At 45.9% G+C, this 23,431-nt stretch overlaps 1 protein-coding gene across 1 annotated transcript in view; it reads left to right on the forward strand.

Moving 5' to 3' along the window:
• LOC144752941 (E3 ubiquitin-protein ligase TRIM39-like) overlaps nt 1–13,981 on the forward strand; it is a 142,751-nt gene extending 128,770 nt beyond the window's left edge. Inside the window, exons 6-7 of the mRNA XM_078640754.1 lie at nt 13,811–13,831; nt 13,922–13,981. Of these exons, the coding sequence (XP_078496880.1) occupies nt 13,811–13,831; nt 13,922–13,962 (62 nt within the window). The 3' untranslated portion in view covers nt 13,963–13,981. The remainder of the gene's footprint in view (nt 1–13,810; nt 13,832–13,921) is intronic.
• The last annotated feature ends 9,450 nt before the right edge of the window (nt 13,982–23,431 follow it).

Below are 23,431 nucleotides of genomic sequence, written 5' to 3' on the forward strand. Positions count from 1 at the left end.
AGTCAGAGGGGCAATAGGGACTCTGAATGTGCTACAGCAGAAGCTTTTTTAACAAACGACAAGCGCAGGGTTCGATGGTGTAGAGTAGTTGATGACCCAGGATCACTAGATTTAATATCTCAGATAGTCTCCTCCACCTTGTGTGCTTTCCAGGCCTTGGTTGACTCTGGGGATTACCTTGAACATATAAGTTTGCTTCATGAGCATCATTTACTTCCCTAAAATCATTATTCTCAAAAAGCTACATACCTGGGAAAAAACCCATCCCTATATCGAGGAATAATTGGTATAATAAATCTTGTCGGCAGTCTTATAGCTTTTTAGTTAAAGCTGTAAGATCCCGGGTTTTAAGTGACATTAGGATAGCCAGGTTAGAATATAAAAAAGTCCAAAAAATTGCAAAGAAAGAATGGGACGACCATTATTGGTCTGAGCTCTTGGAGGCTAGCAAGGCCGGGAATCAGAGCAAGTTTTGGCAGATTATCAAATGGGGTAGCTCCACAGACTCCCAAGTTCCATTGAATCATGTGCCAGTGGAAGTTTGGGTCGATTACTTTGAATCACAGTTTAGGTGTCCTGACCTTACATCGGTCACTGTTGTAGAACCTATACCCCCATTGCCACATAGTCCGTGTTTAACTTGTATGTTTACTAACAAGGATGCAGAGACTGCGTTGGGACTAGTTCAGGCAGGTAAGGCTCCCAGCATGGACTGTATCCCTGCGGATCTATTTAAATATGACCCCTCAAATTGGGTGCCATACCGTACCATATTAGCTAACGCCATTGTAAATGGGGCTCCCATTATGGACTCCTGGCGAGGGGCGGAAATCCTACCCATATTTAAAAAAGGGGACCGGTCTGTACCTGGGAACTATTGCCCCATCAGCTTAATAGACGCAATACAGAAATTTTTTGCGAGGATGGTGTTGTCAAGAATCCATGCGTGGATGGATCTTGAGAATGTTTTATCTCCCATGCAGGCTGGGCTTAGACCCTGTGTCAGTACCATCGACCAGGTGCTTAGATTCTTATTAATCTATTGGAAGGTTGTCACCCTGGGTGGAGGAGTTATTTATGCGGCATTCGTAGATCTCAAGTCAGCTTTTGATCTTGTCCCAAGACATAAATTATGGGAAGCCTTGAGAACTATGGGAATGTGGCACGATTTGCTGGATATTGTCATACGCCTTCATGAAGGTTAGATGGGGTATGCAGGGGGAGGTCACCAAGAAATTCCCTGTAACCCGTGGGGTTCGCCAGGGGTGTGTCCTTGCACCGACGCTGTTCCTGTTATTTATTAACAGGGTCGTGCAGTATTTTGTGAACACTCCAACAGACGCCCCGGCCCTAGGCGGAGATACATTTCCACTTCTTATCTTTGCAGATGACACCATCATCCTCTCTAAAACGCAGAAGGGGCTCCAAACTGCCTTAGATAGATTTGAGGTATTTTGTATACACAACGACCTTCAGGTCAATGTAAGCAAAACTAAATTTATGGTATTTACCAAAAGTAAGCCACTGAATGGTAGGGTTAGCATGAATGGTCAAGAGTTAGAGCAGGTGGAGTCCATGGCCTACCTTGGGATGGTTTTGGACAGTAGGCTTAGATGGAAGGTGCAGTTTAATGCACTTTCCTTAAAGTTTGCACAATTGAATGGGTGTTTGATCAAGGAGCAGAGATCCTCCCTTATGAAAAGGATTGGCCCAGTATTAAAAGTATATAACGCAAAAATAAGTTCGGCCATTTTGTATGGTGCGGACTTATGGGGCCATGCGGATCTCTCCACTTTGGTCAAGATTCAATACAAATTTTTGCGCATCTTGGTTGGCCTGCCACTATCTAGTCCTATGATACCTTTGCTAATTTACTTAGGTTGTCATTCTATTGATGATGTTGCCCGGTTTAGGACTGTTGCTTTGTGGAGAAGAATATGGACAACTCCCGAACTAGCCCGATTTGCTAATGAAATTGCCGAGCTAAGATCCATATTAGGCTCAGGTAACATCCCATGGTTTAGAACTGTAAGATCTATCCTGGGCCTTGGCCAACTTTGGCATGTGCCTGACATTAGTATTTTTCCATCAAAAAGGGATTTCAAAGCACTATATTGGGCGTCTCTTCGAAATAAACTTGTTATTCAGTCTAACCTTCCCACTTTGACCGGTAGATTTCTGACACACAAATTGGATCCTTCATTGGAGGATTATTGAGATCTTATTACGAAGAGTAGCGACAGGAAATTATACCATCAATTTAGAATTGGGTCGCTGCCAGTAGGATCCTTTACATCCAAATGGTGGGGGCAGTCCAATGAATTTTGTCCTTGGTGTAGGGACTCAAAAGAAACCATAGGCCACGTTCTTTTTGTTTGCCCAGCCTACAGATCGCCCCGGTTAAAGTGGCTGAAACCAATTTGTAAAACCTTGGGAACCCGGGTGGTGCAGGACGCAGTTTGGCTGTTGAGGACTAATACATCTGAACTTGTGGCAATTTCGGTTGCCAAATTTTTGGGGTGGATGTGGATTATTAGAGTAGGCACCCATGTGTTGAATGATTGAATCAACGGTTTTATTATTATCTTTTCTTCTCACGTCTATTTCTGATTTAATACTGTTTTATTAATTGTGGTGATCTATAATGAATTTTATCATGTTTTTTGTGATAATATTGTGGTATTTTTATATTATATTTTATTCTATTGTGGTATACCTTGTTATGGATGTCTTTTATGATGAAATATTCGAATAAAGACGTTTGAACTGAACTGAAGTAGCTCATATCATGTTACCCAAACTGCTTGTGTCGCAGTGTGTTGCAGGCTGTGTTTCTAGAGTTTGTAAATTTCAAACATATTTATCCATTCGTATAACGCTGATGAGCAAAGGAGATTGGTGGTGCTTGTAGTTAAATGAATTGAGACCCGGCATACAATATTTTATTTTGGCAATTCCCATAGTAGGAAGATGCGCTGGATGTCCTGGGCTCTTATTTGGAAAGCAGGGAACGCCCTCATCAGATCCCTACTCAATTCATTGTTGGCCTAGCAGCCCTGGCATTAAAGCTGACTTACTTTAAGTTTGAAAATGCTTTCTTCCTCCAGGTGAAAGGGACCGCCATGGGCAGTCCCTTCACGCCTGAGATATCCGTCCTGTATATGGCGAGATATGAAGAGTGCTACGTGTATAACAACAACCTCTACAGTGCATTCTTGGCCCAATGGTACCGCTACATCGATGATGTATGGTGTGTCTGGACTGGAACGGAAGAACAACTCCTTAATTTCCATGTATGGTTAAATGACTTTAATCCAGACATTCAATTCAGTTTGACTCATAGCATAACCAGTATCACATTCTTGGATGTGGAGGTACGACCTACTGCTGATGGATTGATCACAACCTTATACACGAAACCCACGGACAAAAACACAGCACTCCACTTTCAAAGTCATCATCCAAAAAGTCTCAAGGCAAATCTACCATATGGCCAGTACTTGCGTGTGTGGCGCAATTGCACACGTAAAGAAGACTATGAGATCCATTAAAATGTGCTGACAAAGAAATTAAAGGAGAAGGGGTATCCAAGTAAACTTTTGAAACACTCGTGTAAAAAGGCGTGGCTCATGCCACGTGAAGTACTTTTGCATAAACAACCCAAAAACCCTATGACACGCATAGTATGTGTTTCCACAGTTGGCCCGTATACCAACTCATTTAAGAAAATCATTCGCCATAATTGGCACTTGGTAAAGGAAATAAATACAAACCTTCAAATTCCCTTGTTCGTACTAAAGAAGAACACAAGTATTGGCTGATGAATCATATGGGCAGCGGACGAACCTCCAAAAAAATCAAAGTCGTTACGTCCTTTCTTGAACCTACCGCCGGTAGCCGGACACCACAAATGTGGCCCATGTCACTAGTGATTCAACGGTAGAGGGAGATGAATTTGTGAATGGAACACACAAGTGGAAGCATACAGAATTCTCTAATTGTAGAACCAAGAATGTGGTCTATGCGTTTTTTTTGTTCAATCCCTTTGGTATAAATCGGGAAAACTACACGAGAGATCAGACAGAGAATAACACAACAGCGATCAAGGATTAAAAAGAATGTACCTAACGCATCTTTCGTTGCTCACTTCCAAGAATTGCGACACACTGAAAAAGATCTCACGTGGACAGTACTGAGTGTCATCAAACCAAACCACAGAGGTGGTGTTATGGAACAAACGCTCCTCCAACGAAAGGCATACTTAATTATACATTTTAACACAGCCTGCTCAGGGCTGAATGAGAGGTCCGCAATTAATAGACTTTAAAACCACAGCTTTCAAGCGATTCGTGTTATACTATGGGAATTGCCAAAACAAAATGTTGTATGCCGGGTCTCAATTCATTTAACTACAAGCACCACCAATCTCCTTTGCTCATTAGCGTTATACGAATGGATGAGTATGTTTGAAATTTACAAAGTCTAGAAACACAGCCTGCAACACACCGTGACACAAGCACTTTGGGTAACACGATAAGAGCTGCTTAAACACTACATTCATGTAAACAATACGTGCCTTCAACTACAAGTACCAGCATTCCTTGCGCACTCGCGCGACACGAAAATGCTTAAGCAGGTCTTCCTGCTATCAGCAATCACTTATGCATTGTTGAATTGCTGCCAGATAGAGAGAGACGCTGCCAGAGAGCAAGATTTTTAAGCAGGCAAGTACTTCTGTAATAAATACATGGGCAACATGTAGTAGACTCATGCTCCAAGATCAGCCTTAGGTGCTCTCACGTAAATTCATTATTTTGTTTTTTAGAAATAAAACACACAAACGCGTCTCCAAACGGTAACAAGGGACCGATTAGCAAAGAACACAGTGAGCCATGGTGTCTCTCTTTTTACTGTTACGCAAACTGCTATATAAAATCTCTATGCCGCAGGCTACGGCTAGACGCATTGATAATGCTTTACATATTTACATTTCAGGTGCCATTTACACAACGAGTATGGGACTCCAGCACGCTTGTTTAAACTTAGAAATATGGCTGATCTGAAAGAATCCCAAAAATAAATTGTGGGCACTGCCCACGCGTAATTCATCCTCAGTGAGGTATGTCCTTACTATCATGAACACACTGCACACATTGACGTCTTGTTTTCAACAATTTAACCACAGCGTGTGCTAACGGTTTATGTTTTATAGGCGGCCCCTAAGGATTGATTCTACACGACGTTTGACTAAATCCATTACCGGAACCATAGTTTGGCAATTCTCATTTTACACAAAAGTCAAATTGTATATGGATGACAGTGCTCATTAGAACCACGAGCCAAGGCTCGTGGGTGATGTTTTAATGGAGTGCATACATATTAAAGTCAGTTGGTATGTAGTAAATGCCCCGACCTTTCTCTACCTTTTAGCAATTCTCTACATCAAGCGACTTTGCTTACTAATCACTGATAAACACAGCACCCGGGATCAACACCCATGAATGGTAAGAAAACTTATTTAACCCTAGGGCTCTGGGCAATCGGAATATAGGGACCTTTAGCTGCTGCAAACTTTTCTCATTTTTATAATATGGTAGTGTCTGATCTGTCCTGGTCCTGAGGAGAAGTATAAAAGAAAAATAGGGTTCTGAAACGCGTCGTCCTACTCCTGCTAGCTGAAATCACCCTCATTCTACTGACTAAACACAGTGTACAAGCAAGGCAACATGCCTGTTGTAAATGTTGTATCAGCTTGCGGTGGATGGCAGTCTGTTAGTTTGTGAACTGATAAATAGGTTGACACCACCATTATTCTTGTGTCAATTTTAGGACTGATCTGTTTATTGTGTTAGTTTTTGTAATGTTTTGTTCCTTTTTGGTTATTTATGTGTTGAATTACATATGAGCTGTATTTTGTTGATGTAATGCTCATTGTTTCCAAAAATGTATTGTCTTTCTTGATGACGTGATTTAAATGGTCAAGATATCTAATAATCAAATGAAAAATAGAAAGGTGAAATAAAGACACCTAACCACTTTAGTTGTGAAAGTGGTTTTTGAATACTTAAACGCACGCCCAAACACCTTTTTGTTGTAAATTGTTATTTTGGTCTAGTTTGGCCCAACCCCCATATTATTAAAAAAGCAATTTGTGCCAAAGCATATCTCTAGCCACCTTGTCGAAAGCTGCTTGGAATTTAACGAAGCAGCAACAAAGCCCACCTACTGACTCAATTGACTTCGTTGCGGCTCCCCACAATGTGAAAAAGTGATCCATTATGGAGCATTCAGCCTAAATCCTCCTTGCTCCACTGGAATCAAACTGTATCAAAGGCCTAAGCCGCTAGGTGCTTGGATAAAGATTGGGCATACAATTTGGACAGGATATCTAAAAGCAAGATCAGACGATAGTTAGCTGGATGATCCATTTTACCCTGTTTATGAATGGGCTTCACTATAGCCCTCTTCCAAGACTCTGGGAGGGAGCTCACTAGCAACAAAATAAACTACTCAGGATGGATCCTCATTTCATTGGATCTTTTTTAAATATCACCAATGGGGGCAAGGTCTTCCTTTCCATGCCTCTTGAAGATTTGGTGTTTGGCGGTGATTTTTATTCAGTGCTAGATGGCGAGATAGACCGTAGCCCCCGTGCGCTCAGACAATCGCAGAAATGGTTGCCAGACTTCCTGGCGGCGCTGGGTTTGATAGACGGTTGTCGCACGCGCAACCCGATGACCACGCACCATACGCACGTCCCGGCGGTTCATGGTAGCCTGTCTATGCTGGACTATGTGCTGTTTCCGGCGGCAATGGCGCCTAGGATCCGAGAGGCGCGTTACCTTGGGAGGGGAATATCTGATCACTTTCCGTGTTGGTTGGATCTTGACCTAGAGTTGCCGGCAGTGGGCAGGGTCGCCCCCCTTAGTGCTTGGCAGTTGAAAGACCCCACCATTAAGAGGGAAATTCTTCAGTTATCAGATCGATACTTTCTGGAGAATATGGGCTCAGTGGACTCCGCTCAAACTATTTGGGAGGCGTATGAGACTGTGGCGAGGGGTGAGGAATTTTCCCTGGTGTCTGGGAAGAAAAAGAGAGCGCAGGCGGAAGTGGTTCAGAAGGAGGCCAAAATCGCGCACTTTGAAGAGAAGATAGCTAAGACGTATACACCGGCGGACCTCCATCAGTTGCGTCTCCGAGAGGAGGAGTATAGAGCACTTTTCCGCGATAGAGCAGTGGCGAGTCATGCTGCGGTCCAGAGACGGATATCTGAACACGGGGATAAGGCCGGGAAGTTGATTGCTGGGCTTGAGCGTGGGGAGCGGGCTTCAATGCTTGTACCGGAGTTGGAGGGGTCGGGGTCACGGATGCACACGGATCCGCTGGAGGTGGCAGACATGTTTGCTGACTATTACCAGGGGGTCTACACAGCCGGGAATGCTTTCACGGTGGCAGAGAACAGTGAGGTGATTAGAGACATTGTTATGCCTTGTTTGTCAGAGGAGGACAGAAGTTACCTTGACTCCGCATTGACGGACGACGAGGTGGCCCAATTGATTAGCAGATAAAATCGGGTAAAGCGACTGGTCCGAACGGGATATCTATAGAACTGTATAAGTTGAACGCAAATAAACTGGCACCCTATATGCGTGCCATGTTTATGGAGAGTAAGGAGTGGGGTGAGCTTCCTTATGATCAACGTGTCGCTAACGTAGTGGTCCTTCATAAAGCGGGCAAACCCAGGACACAATGCTCCTCTTATAGCCCATATCGCTCCTAAACACAGAGCTCAAGATATTGGAGAAACTCCTAGCGACCAGGCTTGTCATGGTGATTATGTCTCTGATTCATCCGGATCAGTCCGGATTTATGCCGCGTCAAAATACGGCGTTGAATCTGCGCCGGTTCAAGGGGTCCTCGGGGGGGCCTCGAAAATACATGAGCCGACGGTGTTGGTCTCCTTGGATGCATCGATGACATACGATAGGGTGGAGGGGCGGTATTTATGTGCTGTGTTGGAGAAGTTGGGCTTTGGAAGTGAGTTTATCAGCTGGGTGCGCCAGTTATACACAAAGCCTCTAGCCAGAGTGATTGTTAATAATTGCAAGTCTCGTGATTTTCAGTTAGAAAGGGGCACCAGGCAGGGGTGCTCACTCTCCCCGCTACTCTTCGCACTCGCGATGGAGCCGCTGGCTGCATGGGTGAGATGGGATAGGTCGATTCGGGGTTTGCGGTGGACTTCCGAATGGGAAGATAAGATTTCGCAGTATGCCGATGACGTGTTGCTCTACCTCACTAGGCCAGGGGATTCCTTTCGGAATTTCCTGTATGTGTTTGCTATCTTTAGCAGGTACTCTGGATTGGTCATTAACTGGGCTAAGTCGGTGATGTTCGTGGTGGTGGGTGACCCGCCTGTTATCCCGCAGTCGTGTCCTGTGCGGATTGAGACGTCGGGATTTCGGTACCTGGGTATATATATTACGCTTGACCCTAAGCTGCGATATGAGAGTAATTTGGCTGCTCCGTTGAGCAGGTGTAGGAAAGACGTGGAACGCTGGAGGTCCCTTCCTCTCTCCCTGCTTGGGAGGGCTGTGTTGTTCAAGATGATGACACTGCCTCGGTTTTTGTATGCTTTGCAGAACTTGATGGACCCAGTGTCGGCCGCATATTTTAGGGAGATTGAGGCCCTCCAGGGGCAGCTCCTCTAGGGTGGCAGCACCCGTATAGCTTTTAGCAAGTTGACCCTCCCTTGGTATGATGGTGGGATCGGGCTTCCAGATTTGCGCAAGTACTACTGGGCCTCTCAGTTGGCTGCAGTAAACCATATAGTGTATGGGATCCCAGGAGATCCGGGCTACGCCATGGATCGAGGTCAGGCCCCTGGAGGGATGATTGATAGAGCTTTGTATTCTAGACCTGGTAGATTTCCTCTGACTGGTCCGACTTCTCATGTGATACGGGTGTGGCACGCTGCCAATAAAGGTCGTGGGTGTGAGGGTAAACTCACACTAGCCACCCCTCTATTTAACTCTGAGAAGCTGGGCAGCATGTGGAAGACCAAAGGTTTCGATAGAAGGGACCTCATCGGAATTACTAGGATAAAGGATGTTTGGGGGAAAGACTCGGTCCACATGTTTGAGTCCCTTGTGGAGCAATATAAATTGCACCAAAATGAGTACTTCCGTTATCTGCAGGTGAGGCATGCTTTTGCTGCACATGTCCCTAAAGACATGGATCTTCCAGAGGCGTCCCCTCTGGAGGACCGGGTTTTGGATGGGCATATCCCGGAGAAAACAATATCGCTGATTTATCGAAAACTGGTTAATCATTCCGAGAACCCATTGTTGAAAGTTAGAGCTCAGTGGAGTGTGGATGGGCTAGAGTTAGATGACGAGGATTGGGTGGAAGCGGTGTCCTCTCCTAAGGTGGTGGCTATCCAGATGCGGCTCCGATTGGTGCAGCTAAAGATCCTGCATAGGGCTTATATCACGGGGCCGCATCTGGTGCGAATGGGGCAGGCTGAGAGCAGTGCTTGTAGGAGAGAGTGCGGAGAAGAGGGTACCTTGATGCATACATTGTGGTATTGTGACAAGATACAGACGTATTTAGCCGGGATCCATGCCGAGTTGGGAGAGGTGTTGGGAGTGGAGGTGACGCCAGAGGCTCGGAGATGTCTATTGAATGTTTGGGAACCATCCGATTTAAGTGTGTATCAGAAACAGTGGGTTACGTTGACGTATATGGTGGCTAAGTGGAATATTGCTCAACTTTGGGGGGCTAGCCAGCTGCCCCGGGTCACCAAGTGGGCGGAGGACCTTGATTGGTATATGTTCAGAGAAAAGTCAGTTTATGTGGCCTGGGGTTGCCCGCGGAAGTGGGGTAAGATTTGGGGGCGTGGATTAGTCATCGGGGAGACATTTGTGACCCGCCCATGTCAGGCCTGGATGAGGCAGTGCAAGAATCCGACGGACCCTAATCATTGACTGTAGATCATTTCATTCTCTATTGAACTGTAACCTGTGCGTTGGAATTGATGGCATTCACCTGAGAACTTATTTTCTTGAATTGTTTCTTTATTTAATAAAAAAGATTTTTTTTTTAAATATCACCAATGGGAGACCATCCTGCCCTAGAAGCTTTCATTTTACAGATTATATCTGACAAAATCACTGATGTCTGAGTATTGCCCATCATCTCAATGTCGCCTTCAGAGCTATCTTGGATCACTAATCTATTCTCCATACTTCCTCCGCTGTATAAAGCGGAGATAAACACAGCCCAGTCTTCTTCACTTACTTGAGCCTCTAGCAAGGAAGGTGAAGGGAGGGTTAGAGTTCACTAGCCACCAGAACTCTTTGCTATTCTTTTCAGCCAGTGTCGCAAACATTGCCTCCCATTTTGACTTACAGTACCCCCTCTTTTAAGACGTACACAGGTCCCTGTAGGGTGCTTTTGAGGCAATCATTTAAGTTCCAAAGCTATCTAAACTTGGGTTTAGCAACCAGTGGCAGCGGCTGCTGTTTACCACCCTGCTACTTTCCCCGACATTCATCATCAAACCAAGAGTTCCTTTAATCTCTTGGACTGTTACCTAGGCACAAATCCCCTTTTGCCTTCTTAATTTTAAGTAGCAATTTATTAGTTAGCCTACAGTGCCAGTCCAGTCCATCTTGGCCTACTTCTAAGGGGAAGGGCTCAAAATCCACTGTAGAATGTGCTTGCAATGCATGTTCCGTAATCTGGACTCTAATTCTATTTGGTAAACCACCTCCAGACAGGTTGCAACATATGGGCGTGGAGCGAGTACCTCTGTAAACTCCAAGTTGAGGTCAAGATGGCTCCATATCTACAACTCTTTAACGTTTTTCACCTGATCGAACTGGTGAACTGGGATCATCACATAGTCAATGGGCAGTTTGCTTTTGCCATACTTCATTGATCTCCTAGCTGGAATATCACCTTGACACCTACCATTTAATTCAATTCCACTAGCGAATGCAAAACCTTTGCATCTCCTTCCCTGGGGATTTCAGAAAAAATACACTCCAGGATATTTAGCACTAAGCGCAATTCTTTCGTAGCATCATGAAGATCATTAAAGGCTGATTTGCTCATTAAAGTCCCCTCCTACCACTAACAGGGCATTAGGAAAATCTCTAAACATCATTGACCGGGTTTAGGAGCTCACACTCGGGAGAGGGGAAATTGGCAGTATATACACATTTAAACATATCGCTTGCTTAAACCCCTCCATATTTCCATACAGGTCAATTAGACAAGTGAGAGCCCATGAGCTAGAGGTTTGGAGCCTTGTTACCTTCTTTCCACAACAGACTGAAACTAATGGTAGAAATCCACCCAGTGATCTTCCTCTTGGTGAGGCCCTAGAGTTCTGGGCCATGGCAACAAACCCACCACTACAGATCACTCCAACAGCCAGGATTCCTGAAGGAACAAAATGGAATGTGGTTTTCCATATCCATGAATGTTTCAAACCCATGAATGTTCCATATTAGGACTCGAAGTGGCTCGCGGGAGCCCTGTCTCCTAACAATTGATCTCATCTGCCCCTCCACTATTCCAGGGGATAATAGCTGTCCTGAGCAGCTCTCTTTCCCCAATGGGGCCTCCCCCAAATACTAAATTAATTTTCCCTCTGTCGCTCTTCGAGCTGCCAGCTGTGTAACCTATTCTAACCCCTCAAATCTGACACTCTGTCGTTAGTAAAGGTTATGGTAACTATCCTTCCTTGAGAACCATCATTTTCCCACCAGCTCCTCCCAGCATCAAGTCTCCGCTTCTGATCAGTAGGCTTAGCCAGATAAGCATGGTTCTGTTTTAGCTCACAGTTTTCTCTTAAAAAAGGATTTGGCGGCACTTAAAAAAGAATTGCCTGTGTTGCATCCTTATCTGTACAAAGACAGATGACATTTGACCCCAGGAATGAATGAGCTGCTTCTACTAGATTATTGTTATTGTTTGTGGAAAAAATAACTCTGTTTATCTATAAAACTGAACAGTGCAAAATCCTTTGTAGAAATATTCCTCAACATTTTGATATTAGCAACTATCTTTAGCAATTCTGATCTACTATGGTGCTGTTTGGCTCCCTGCCTTTTTTTCTTTTTTGGTTGTGCCCTTAGACATAAAACTGGGGTTCTAATCTGCGCACTACTTTTTCCATCACTACTAGGATCTGCTAATGTATTTCTTTAAGCTGAACCTCATTTTACAGATCATACACTCCAGCCTAACATATGTGGTGATCCCCCTCCTCAACTATTTAATACTTTTATTTGAAGATTTTCCTATTTCTGTCCCCAGAAACCTCTTCTACTGCTATTGAGCTGTCCTTGATTTCCTTGATTCTCTCTCTCCCACTGACTGGAAGTTTCCTGCACCATGGTGCATCATTCTTGTCTGGCTTCCTCTTTGCGCTCAGTTGCTTACGCATTTTAGGGGCAAACTTTTAGACTGGGGGTTTAGAGGGGCTGGTAGGCTGAATTAGGAAGTCCACGCCGAGGTACCTCGAACAGCTCTTATGCTTTCTACCTCCTTTCCTTTCCCTTCATGAACTCTCTTTCTCACTCCAGTTTGGAGGGGCTCCGCCACGATTGAGGAGATTCCATCACGACTGCAGGGTCTCTGCCACAAGTGTGGAGATTCCACCATGACTGCAGGGGCTCCACCACGAGTATGGAGATCACACCACAACTGCAGGGGCTCTGCCACAAGTGTGGAGATTCCACCACAACTGCAGGGGCTCCGCCACGAGTGTGAAGATTCCACCACAACTGCAGGGGCTCCACCACGAGTGTGGAGATTCCACCATGACTGCAGGGGCTCCACCACGAGTGTGGAGATTCCACCATGACTGCAGGGGCTCCACCACGAGTGTGGAGATTCCACCATGACTGCAGGGGCTCCGCCGCAAGTGTGGAGATTCCACCACAACTGCAGGGGCTCCGCCACGAATGTGGAGATCCCACCACGACTGCAGGGGCTCCACCATGAGTGAGGAGATTCCACCATGACTGCAGGGGCTCTGCCACGAGTGTGGAGATTCCTCCATTACCACAGGGACTCCGCCACAAGTGCGGCGATTCCTCCACGACTGCAGGGGTTCCGCCATGAGTGTGGAGATTACCCTCTTACTGGAGGGGTTCTGCCACAAGTGTGGAGATTTCCCCCATGACTGGGCCTCTGCCACAAGTGCGGCGATTCCTCCACGACTGCAGGGGTTCCGCCATGAGTGTGGAGATTCCCCCATTACTGGAGGGGTTCCGCCACAAGTGTGGAGATTCCCCATGACTGCAGGGGCTCCACCACGAGTGTATAGATTCCACAATGACTGCAGGGCCTCCGCCACAAGTGTGGAGATTTCCCCCATGACTGGGCCTCCGCCACAAGTGTGGAGATTCCACCATGACTGCAGGGGCTCTGCCACGGGTGTGGAGGCCCTTTTGTGAATCAGGCCCTGTAATTATTGAGAGTACTTTATGTTTAGGCACAACTATAGGTTTTGCTCCACACCATCCTCGAAGAGTAAGCTTTGACACTCTGCTACACCCTGAAAGACAATTTACTGAGCTTGCAGTAGTACCTGGTTCCTGTGTTTCCTGGGTCAGGGACAAAACTTGCAGTAAGGAGTCGGACCTGCCTTGGAATTACAGTGGTCCTAAATCAATTGTGGTAATTACATTGGGGGAGGCGGAGGTTAGAGGAGTGATTTCACTTAAAAGAAATAACATTTAGTAATTTGTTGTTGAATATTTAGAATCTAATGTATTATTTCTTTTTTTGTAAACAGCAACATTTCCAGCTGAACTGGGTAAGTTTTATTAATGGTAAAAAATTACTCATGCCATTTGCCATTGTTATATGTGACTTCATAAATCTTCTGTCTACTTCTTATTTTCAGAGTGGAAATACGTCAAAGGCTTTGCATGTGAGAAAAAGTGATTTTGATTGATTTTCCAACACCCTAAATGCTCCAGAATGTCTTCTTGAAACTGAGGGTACACAGCTGCAGCTACCAAGAGTTACAGTGAACTAAAGCAATTGGTTATGACAAACTGGAGCCACACTAGGGGGCCCATTAGGATGGCGGGCGGTTTGCCCCTGCCAGGCTGGCGGCAGCCACCGCCGGCCTGGCGGGGACGATCCGCCCGCCATCCTTGCTCTGAAAACGCCCCACCATATTAGGATGACGGGGGGACCGCGGCGGACAATAAGACCGCCCGCCTCTTTTCCGCCCCGGTCGCAAAGGACCGGGGCGGAAAAGGTATAATATGGTGGCGGTGTCTATGAGACACCGCCAGCTATATTATGATGGGACAATTTGAATGCCTTTCCATGGCGGCAATGCCGCCATGGAAAGGCATGCTTTCAGCACCGCCCACCGCTATGGTAAAAATACAGGATGTGCCCGCCACTGTGGCGGGCGCATCCTAATGCCACCATCGGGACCCCCGCCCTTATGGCGGACGTTCCCTGTTTCCGATGGGATGGAGGGCGGACAAAGTCTGCCCGTCATCCTAATGGGAGCCTAGGTGTCAAGTTTTCAGGGACTTAACAAAGGCAGAGGACGATACAGCCATCCTTCCATTTATGAGAAATTAATGCCTTGGTCCCTCTAGAGCCTGGTGAGAGAGAGAAAAGGTTTCCTCGGGCTGCTTCATTTGCATTCTCTAAATGCGATGGCCTTCATGTAAGTAGGAAATGAAACAGGCATACAGGAGCAGGCGCGCCCAGCAGCAATCTTAGCATGGGAAATTGAGCCTTGAGTTTTTTACAAACACATGGCTTTCCATTAGTGCTGTTTCTGTTACTTTGTATTACCTCCAGGGGAATGAAGGAAGATACCTATTTAAGGTCAGTAGGGTTTAGCTTCTTTGCCTGGAAACACTGGGATTTGGTGGGTTTTACTACTGTTGCTAGTTTGCACCTGGCCCTCCTCTGTTGTGTACCTTTCTTGGATTCTGAGACTCCAGTGGACTCTTGTATTTGGTTCTTGAGGCTTTTCTCTCCCTTCTCATTTCTTTCCTGTGTGATTCCTGTCAGTGGTCCTGAGAGTTCTGACCATTTGAGGTTTAATCTGGCATAGGAATGTATTTATATTAGAAGAGTGAGTTACTTAAAGTCTCTATTGTTGTAATCTGCGTTGTCTAAACCACTGTCTGACCTCAGTTATTACAGTCAGACTGGTGTGTTTGGAATATAAACTTCCAGGCAACCACTGAAGCCATCCCCATTGCTTCCTTTGTTTTGTTCGCGTTTCCTTGGTCTCACTGTGCTTCAGTGCTTGTGCCGCTGGTGAACATTAGGGGAAGAGGGAAGACAATGACTCTGCTGCTAATATGTGCTGCCAAGGTACATTTCCAGTGTTCTGTGATTAGCATCCTTGTGGCAGTCTGACAGCCATAACACTGGGGTCACACAAAGCCACACAAATATATTACGTGTACTTGGAGTGACAAAACAGTGCCATGACTTACCTGGGGCCAAAGTGCATCTATGGGTGCGTCCATGACTCATCTGTGCTTACAAGTGGCTGTAGGGATACAGAATAATTAATCTGGGGTGAGCGACTTGAATATGAAGACATTTTTATCACACAAAAAGAGGAAGTAACCATCATTCTTTGGATTATTGCTTTTTGCTTGGTTGCTAAAGGAAAGGAATTCAACTGACAGTCATTAATGCTTGCTTGTTAGAGTGCAGCCATAGCACATTTTCACTTTATTCCAAAATCTGTAATTTGCACGAAACATACAATACATCTCTAAATGTATATACATTTTTGCAGCGTGAATCTTTCTGGATTCACTATGATGTGCATTATTCCGCCATCTAGTGTTTGGGTCCGGAAATGTAGTCTCTCTTCTCTTTTTTAAGTCTCGGCCTGACCCAGCGCATGCGCTGCTCTGGCCGAGACTTTAGTAGGCTGCTTGGGAAAGTGCTACTTTCCTGGTGACCATTATTTCTTTTCGGCCCATATGTATTTACTGACTGCCTGAACTCTGCAGTCACTTTCCACTTCCCTCCATTATAAAGGGAATCTCAGTCTACCTCCGTCTCCATTTCACTAGCATGAATATGCATTTCAAAGAGCAAGGGTATTTTATTTTTCAAGTGCATTCTTTCTTTTGAAGGAAAGCAGCCTCTCGTACATTCTAGAACGTGTCATGCCTGGTATTTCTTCACCAGCTGCCCTTTATAAACCATGGTCTGCCCATGTGACATGAAATGTCCTAGATGTTTAACTTTCCTGTGTGTGTGGAGGGGGTGGGAACTAAAGCAACGGAGCAATGCTATTACCTAAAAAGTTCTATTTATAAGACCCAATGCTTGAAATTAAATTTGCTCTTCGCTATGGAACCGATACAGCGATTGCGGGAGAAGCATGGGCGGTTTTGTTTTCAGGATCAACCCCAGTCTGGGATCACGCTTTTAATTTGCTTTTTTTTTCAGTTTTATATAGTGCAAATTCGACTCTAAGGTATCAGAGCGCTTTACATGAGCACCAGTTACAATACAGATGGACACGTACATTTTTTGGCAGGGAGATTTGCCAGGAATCCGAGGATGCAGAGTCTCACGCTGAGACTCATACCCGGTTCCCTAGCTTCAACGTCTGCTGCTGTGGCTGTTAAGCCACATCCTCTCCCACAACATTAATGACTATGTTTGGTAAACAGAAAATGTGATTCCGTGTCATGATCGGAAGTGAGAATTATGCTCATCTTTCTTCACTTTATTCATTACAGCAGCTTGCAAACCAACATAAAGTACCACCTTACCTATAAACCTAAAGGAGAGGAAACCAGAAAAAATTAAGCAATCACAGTCCACCAATGTCCTTATAATCCATTGTTCCTCTCTATGCCCTTTCTTTCTTTGCTGTTCCAGCAGCCTTCTGATATGTGCCACTGTGTTATTTATTGATTTTTATTGCGTGGATGTGTATTATTCACTGCTTGTTTTATTTACCATGCGTGTTTGCTAGGCGTCTTTAATGAATCTGTAAATAGAATCCTTTCTGCTCTTTTCTCAAACTTTGTTTCAGAGTTGGAGGAAAATAGGATAGCTTAAGTAAACAATTAGCGCAGAAAAAGTTACAATAAAAAAAACGTCAATGGGTGTGGGTGCTCTGCCACACATTTCACGACGCAGGATTTCCTGCAGGAGTGTGAAGCTCACAATGGGGCGGCGTGGAGTGCTCATTTCCTTGTGTTTGTCAGCACACTCCCGTGACTGCCCCCAGGCCGTGCGCATTATTATGGGAGGTGGCGGAGGGGCCCTCTAATGCTGCGGAGCCCCCTGTTGTAATCTGCAGGTTCTAGCTGGAATTTTTATGTGATAGCATTAACGGTCATCGTGCCTGTTGCGCAGCACTGCCGCTTGTCGCTCGGTCAGGTGTGAATGCCAGCAACAAAGCTCCACGCTCTCACGTGTTTCTAAACGTAATTCACGAGTAACCCGGAGCTCATTAGTTTCAAGCTGGTTAAGTTAGCTCAGTGGGGAAGAGCCCGTGCGTCAAATCATTCCTACAAGTCAGGTCTATTGGCTTTTTCAGTGATTGTTAGTTGCATAAGATAAAGAAGCAGCAACTATTGCTTGTTTATATTTATGTTCGGTTTTAAGGGCTGTTAGGGTTGCTTTGGGTTTACACTGAAGAGCTGAGTGCTGGCATGGAGGGGTAAGGTCAGTCAACTGCCAGGTTAAGTTTGGCCAAGGACTATCTCAGGCTGTTAGAGCTGAGAAGAGCCAGTGACGTCAGGCTTGTGGTCCTTTGCGTGTTCATCACCATCCATAATTCTCTGGCAGTCAGCGCCCACTTGAGCCTTGTCCACATCTGGTATTGTTTGTTACTGCTAACTCTTTCACACGCACGCACACATATATTGACAGCAAGATTTTTCTGCGTTTTAAACGCTCGCTGCTGACATCTGCAGCTATGTAATAAAGGTCATCAGTTCACATCCTGGGAGGACCAACTCACACTTTCAGCTTCTAAGGTGGTTGAATTGAGTACTGTTACATTGGGTAATAGTAGTTCCTTTTCATTGAGTTGTGAGTGTGCATGGTGGCCAAAATAAACTGCCACGTTAACGCATGCATGCAACACATAGAGCCAGTGGCTCAACGGCTCCGGTTGAGGGGGGATAAATATATCACTTTGTGTGCAGACTAATTACTGTGATTCATGCACATCAGCAAAAATGGAGGCCTGCGGTCAGCCAGTTCTCATCACATTCTCTGCCTCTCTCGTCATCCTGTAAATTGCCTGGAATGCGGCTCGCACAAAGCCTCCCTTTACCTGGGGAATGCTTCTGAGGAGCACGCTGCCCACAGCAGAAAATCAATAACTCACTCACTCTCTCTGTCTATCTATCGCACTCACTCTATCTATCGCCATCACTCTTTCTATCTATCGATCGCCCTCACTCTATCTATCTGTCTATCGCCCTCATCCTATCTATCTATCGCCCTCACTCTATCTGTCTATCTATCGCACTCACTCTATCTATCGTCATCACTCTATCTATCTATCTATCTATCTATCTATCTATCTATCTATCTATCTATCTATCTATCTATCTATCTATCTATCTGTCTATCTATCTACCGCCCTCACGCTATCTATGTATCTATCGCCCTCACTCTATCTATCTATCACCCTCTATCTATCGCCCTCCCTCTATATATCTATTGCCCTCACTCTATCTATCTATCTATCGCACTCACTCTATGTATCTATCGCATCACCACAGCATCACTCAGCACCACCCCAGCATCACTCAGGGGCACCACAACATCACTCAGCGCCACCACAGCATCAATCTGTGCAACCATTCAACAACAACTGGTTCAAATATGTTCTCTCAATGTTTCAAGCTTTATTACAAATGTCACAAATAAAATGTTAATATTTCACTTCTGTTCTTGGATTTTCGTCACAATAAAATACACTGAACATAATCTTCACAAAAGTTATTTACAAAAGTTTAAGCTATTGCTATTATAAATTACAATAACTTTTATTTAAGTATTATTTTAAAAAAAAAATTAAAAGCCATTGTTATTTGTAATATTAATACATCTAAGTCACGTAAATACAACACATATTGCATTACAAATGCTATAGGTGTCACATTTGTTAAAGTTTTAACTATTGGCATCGTAAATGACTAAGCTATTAATTTAGCTATTTTCAAAACCAACACATAAATAAAAAAATTGTCATTTACAATACCAATAGCTCAAACTTTCCTAAAGCGAGACCTATTGCATTGCAAATGCTTGTTTTTACTTGGCCCTCGTTGGCGTTGACATACCACCATTTGGTGTCCTTCGTGACGTCGACGCTCTTCCTCTGGAAGCTCCCACCTTTGGTCGCCATCTTCAGATTCTTTTTTCCGCCGTTGGGTCTGGATTGTTACCAAAGAGTTCCAGAGAGTTGGAGAGAGAATCAATGAAAATAGAAGAAAATCAATGGAAATCACAGATTTCCAACCCGACTACAGGTCAGACAATCGGGACGATGAGGGAGAAGGTTTTCAGCCGAGATGTCGACGTACAGCGGAAAATTCGCACACAGGGGGCTCCCTGAGCGTGGGGATGGACAAAACACCTTTCAAGTTTTACACCAATTGCCGCCACAAATACACCAGACCCTCAGAGTAAGGGAGAGGCATAGAAGGGTGAACTTCACCATGCAGGGGCCACCTTCATCACTCCGGGACTTGGGCCTCTCCAGTGGAGAGGAACACAACATCTCCGAAGGACCGGAGGACTGCACGGTTGTCCAAGTCCAAAAGAAAACGTCGAGGAGGTAAGAGAGTCGCCGACCCACAAACACTCGAGCGATACTCGTAAGAGTGAAGCAAAGTCCTCGAAGGGAGCATTGCCGTCAAAGCACTCAGTGAAAGCAACAGCACCCAAGGACAAGCAGCCCAGCAGATCCTTTGGAAAGGACTCCCAGTCAGCGAGAACCCATGAAAATTCAAGGTCATCGAAGGATGCCCCCGAAAAGGACACCTCGACGTTGAGAAAAGAAGGGTCAACTACGACTTCAACTTCGACAACCGTGAATCGCTAAAACTCGTGACGCCGAACAAGCTGCCGAGATGGAGAGAAAGAAAAGGAGGCTCAAGGCTGAAATGGCGAGCATCCTGTAGTGAAAGAAGGACTTAGATGAAAATATGAGCCAGTAGACAATTCTACCTAGAGCTGAAAACAGTGTTCCTCGCCTTAAAAGCCTTTCTGAAGGAGCTGTACAGAAACAGGGTGTTGATCTAGACAGACAACACAACTACCATGTTCTACATCAACAAAGAAGGAGGAACACAATCAGTAGCACTATCATGGATAGCATAGGAAATATGGACATGGGCCATTCCACTAAGGATAGACCTACTAGCAATACATCTCCCAGGGATGGACAATGTGGAAGCAGACAGACTCAGCAGGCAAACAACAGCATCCCACGAATGGGAGCTCAACCAACAGGAAATAGAGAAACTATTGCGGAAATGGGGTACAACGCAAATAGACCTTTTTGCAACACACTAAAATGCAAAATGCCAACACTTCGCATCCAGACAACCAGACCAAGTAGTTAAAAGATTTGTAGAAGTGGCAAAGAGAATCACACCTCCAAACAGAATGCAAGCACCAGCATAGAACCTCAACGTAGTGCTAACTCAATTGATGAAAGCACCATTTGAGCCTATTTACAAAGCTAGACTGCACATGCTCACACTAAAGACAGCCTTTTTAGTAGCTATCACATCACTACGAAGAGTGAGTGAATTGCAAGTGCTAACACTTCTAGAGCCTTACCTACTGATACACAATGATAGGATTGTAATGAGAATGGACCAACATTTCATGGCAAAGGTGGTGTCACGGTTCCACATCAATCAGACAATCCAAATACGAAGTTTTTTCCAAAAACCAACCACAAGCACAGAAAGTGCACTGCACTCACTGGACGCCAGAAGGGCAGAGATGCACTACATAGAGAGGACAAAGGAGTGCAGAAAGACAAAGCAGTTCTTTGTATCCTTTGCCAGCAGCTTTTTGGGACGACCAGTTACCAAAAACACCATTGTACGATATATTACACAAAATATACAACTCTGCCACGAAAAAGCAGGACAATGGTCCCAAGGAGCAGCTCATGCTCACTCATCAAGGGAGAAAGGAGCAACAATTGTGTTTCTAGAAAACACACCTATTCAAGACATTTGCCATGCCTTGATGTTAGAAGGGGTGATCCCAGGGGAGGTCAGAATATGGACCTGACCACCCTGTGACCCACCTGTCCTAGGAACACTGCCGAGCACTGGCGGGAGACCCTTCAGGGGGAGAGCCTTGAAATTAGGATTGCACGCGCTGAGCTGGCACCACTCGACAAAGGGACACCACACTGTAGGTTTTCAGGAGAACGTATTCTTTATATTTCAAGTACATGGATCTTTATGATCCGCAGGATTCTTATGTACAAGTAGAGCAAGGGCTCAAAGAGTCTCGGCAGGGGTTTGGGTAGCGGGACAGTCTTAATGTTCAAAATAGAGGCAGGGGCGTATCCGGCGCACAGCTCACAATCCTCGAGCTGGGGGATACGAGTAGGTCTTGGGTCCAGCCGGACCAGGATAGTCTCTGAGCCGCGACTACATCCGCAGGGCTCGAACAAGGATGTGGCAGTTCTTACGGTCTTAGGGGAGCCGCGATCAAATCAGCAGGGCTCAGGTGTTCCCATAGTTGCGAGAGAGCCGCGTCCACGTCTGCAGGGCTCAGATGGTTCCGGGCAGAAGTCCTTCTCTGCCGGGTAGGAGCCGCGACGATGTCAGCAGGACTCAGATGGTTTCGGGCAGAAGTCCTTCTCTGCCGGGTAGGAGCCGCGACGATGTCAGCAGGGCTCAGATGGTTTCGGGCAGAAGTCCTCCCCTGCCGGATAGGAGCCACGACAATGTCAGCAGGGCTCTCGTAGTTCCAGGATTCAACTAACTCGATCATCCCAGAGCATCCCTTGATATAGGACTGTTTCTCTTTGATGACCGGAGTCCTCGCAGGCAGAGGTCTTAGCACCTGGGAGCCGCTTGTTGGGGGTTCCTCCCACGCGGCCCGTTTCATCCTTTTAAGTTGGGTCTGGACGGATCCCAGACACGCAGCAGGCTTGGAGCCAGCCCTCAGGGAGGCCGGATGGGTGATCGAAACCCATCTCTCGAGGGGAGGTGGGAGGTGCGATCGAACTGCTCCTCCCTCTCTCGCTCACGGGGGCGCTCTACCCCCCAGCCGGGTATGGCGCGTCTAGGGCCGAGGTCATGCTGGGGCCAGGGGTGGCCATCTTAGGTGCAGGGGACTGGGCACCGGGGGCCTTTTGGGGCCTAGAGGGTTTGGGTGCGTCTGGTACCGGGAAGATGGAGGGGGAGGACGAGGAAGTCCAGTGTCGTGTGTGTGGATCATGGAGGGAATGGTCGGGTAAGGCGGGATAATCAGGGGCCTGGTGTGGTGCACGGGTCAGGGTTGGGTCACTACGGGTCTGGGAGGACCACGCCACGAGGCCGGGTCTAACACTTGACATGGTCTTCAGTGCACACGTTCACTAAGCACTACTGTGTAAATGTGGGATACTTGTAAAGCGCACTGTTACTCTACCCGAGTGTCCTGGCGCTGTAGACCGCTGGGGAACCCGTCCTGGTTTTCCCTGTGAGATGGTCCCTTTCTGGGTATCTCCAGGGTGAAACCAGGCATCCCCGGCGTCTGTGGGGGGCCGTTGTAGAGATGAGGCAAGCTTAAAGCCCAGAGTTACCGAGTGTGTTCGCTTGTTAGAGTAGGCACTGAGGCGAGAATTATCGAGTTCGTTGACCCTGGTCCAAGACCCTGCCGCGTCGGGAATTGAACCCTGGTCCCGGGCCGTTCACTGCTTACAGGTCTGCCGCCTCTAACCGGTGAGCCACACCTCTCTGTGTAGACATTCAAATGAACAAGGAAGCGCAAGTAAAAGTCTTACAACACATATATTAAGTAACCAGATGTCATCTTCCAGCCAGCCACCGCAATAACAACAAACTGCTACATAGTCTATGTACAGCATAGTGAATCCAGAAAGATTCACACTGCAAAACATATAGTTTCTTACCTGTCGGTGTAGTGTTGAGCTTGAAGACTTTCTGGATCCACTAGCGATCCCACCCTCCTCCACGAGAAGGATGAGACAGGAGGAAAAGGATTTAAACAGGAATAAGACATTAAAGGTTAAAAGAAGAGAAAGAGTAACACAAGATAAGAAAAAAGAATCCGAAGATGGCGACCAAAGATCGGAGCTTCCAGAGGAAGTGTGTCGTCATCTCAAAGGACACCAAATGGTGGTATGGCGATGCCCACCTGGGCCACGAAAAAAAAGAAGAAAAGAGAAAAA

Source organism: Lissotriton helveticus, chromosome 5_1, assembly GCF_964261635.1.
Source record: "Lissotriton helveticus chromosome 5_1, aLisHel1.1, whole genome shotgun sequence".
NCBI lineage: Eukaryota > Metazoa > Chordata > Amphibia > Caudata > Salamandridae > Lissotriton > Lissotriton helveticus.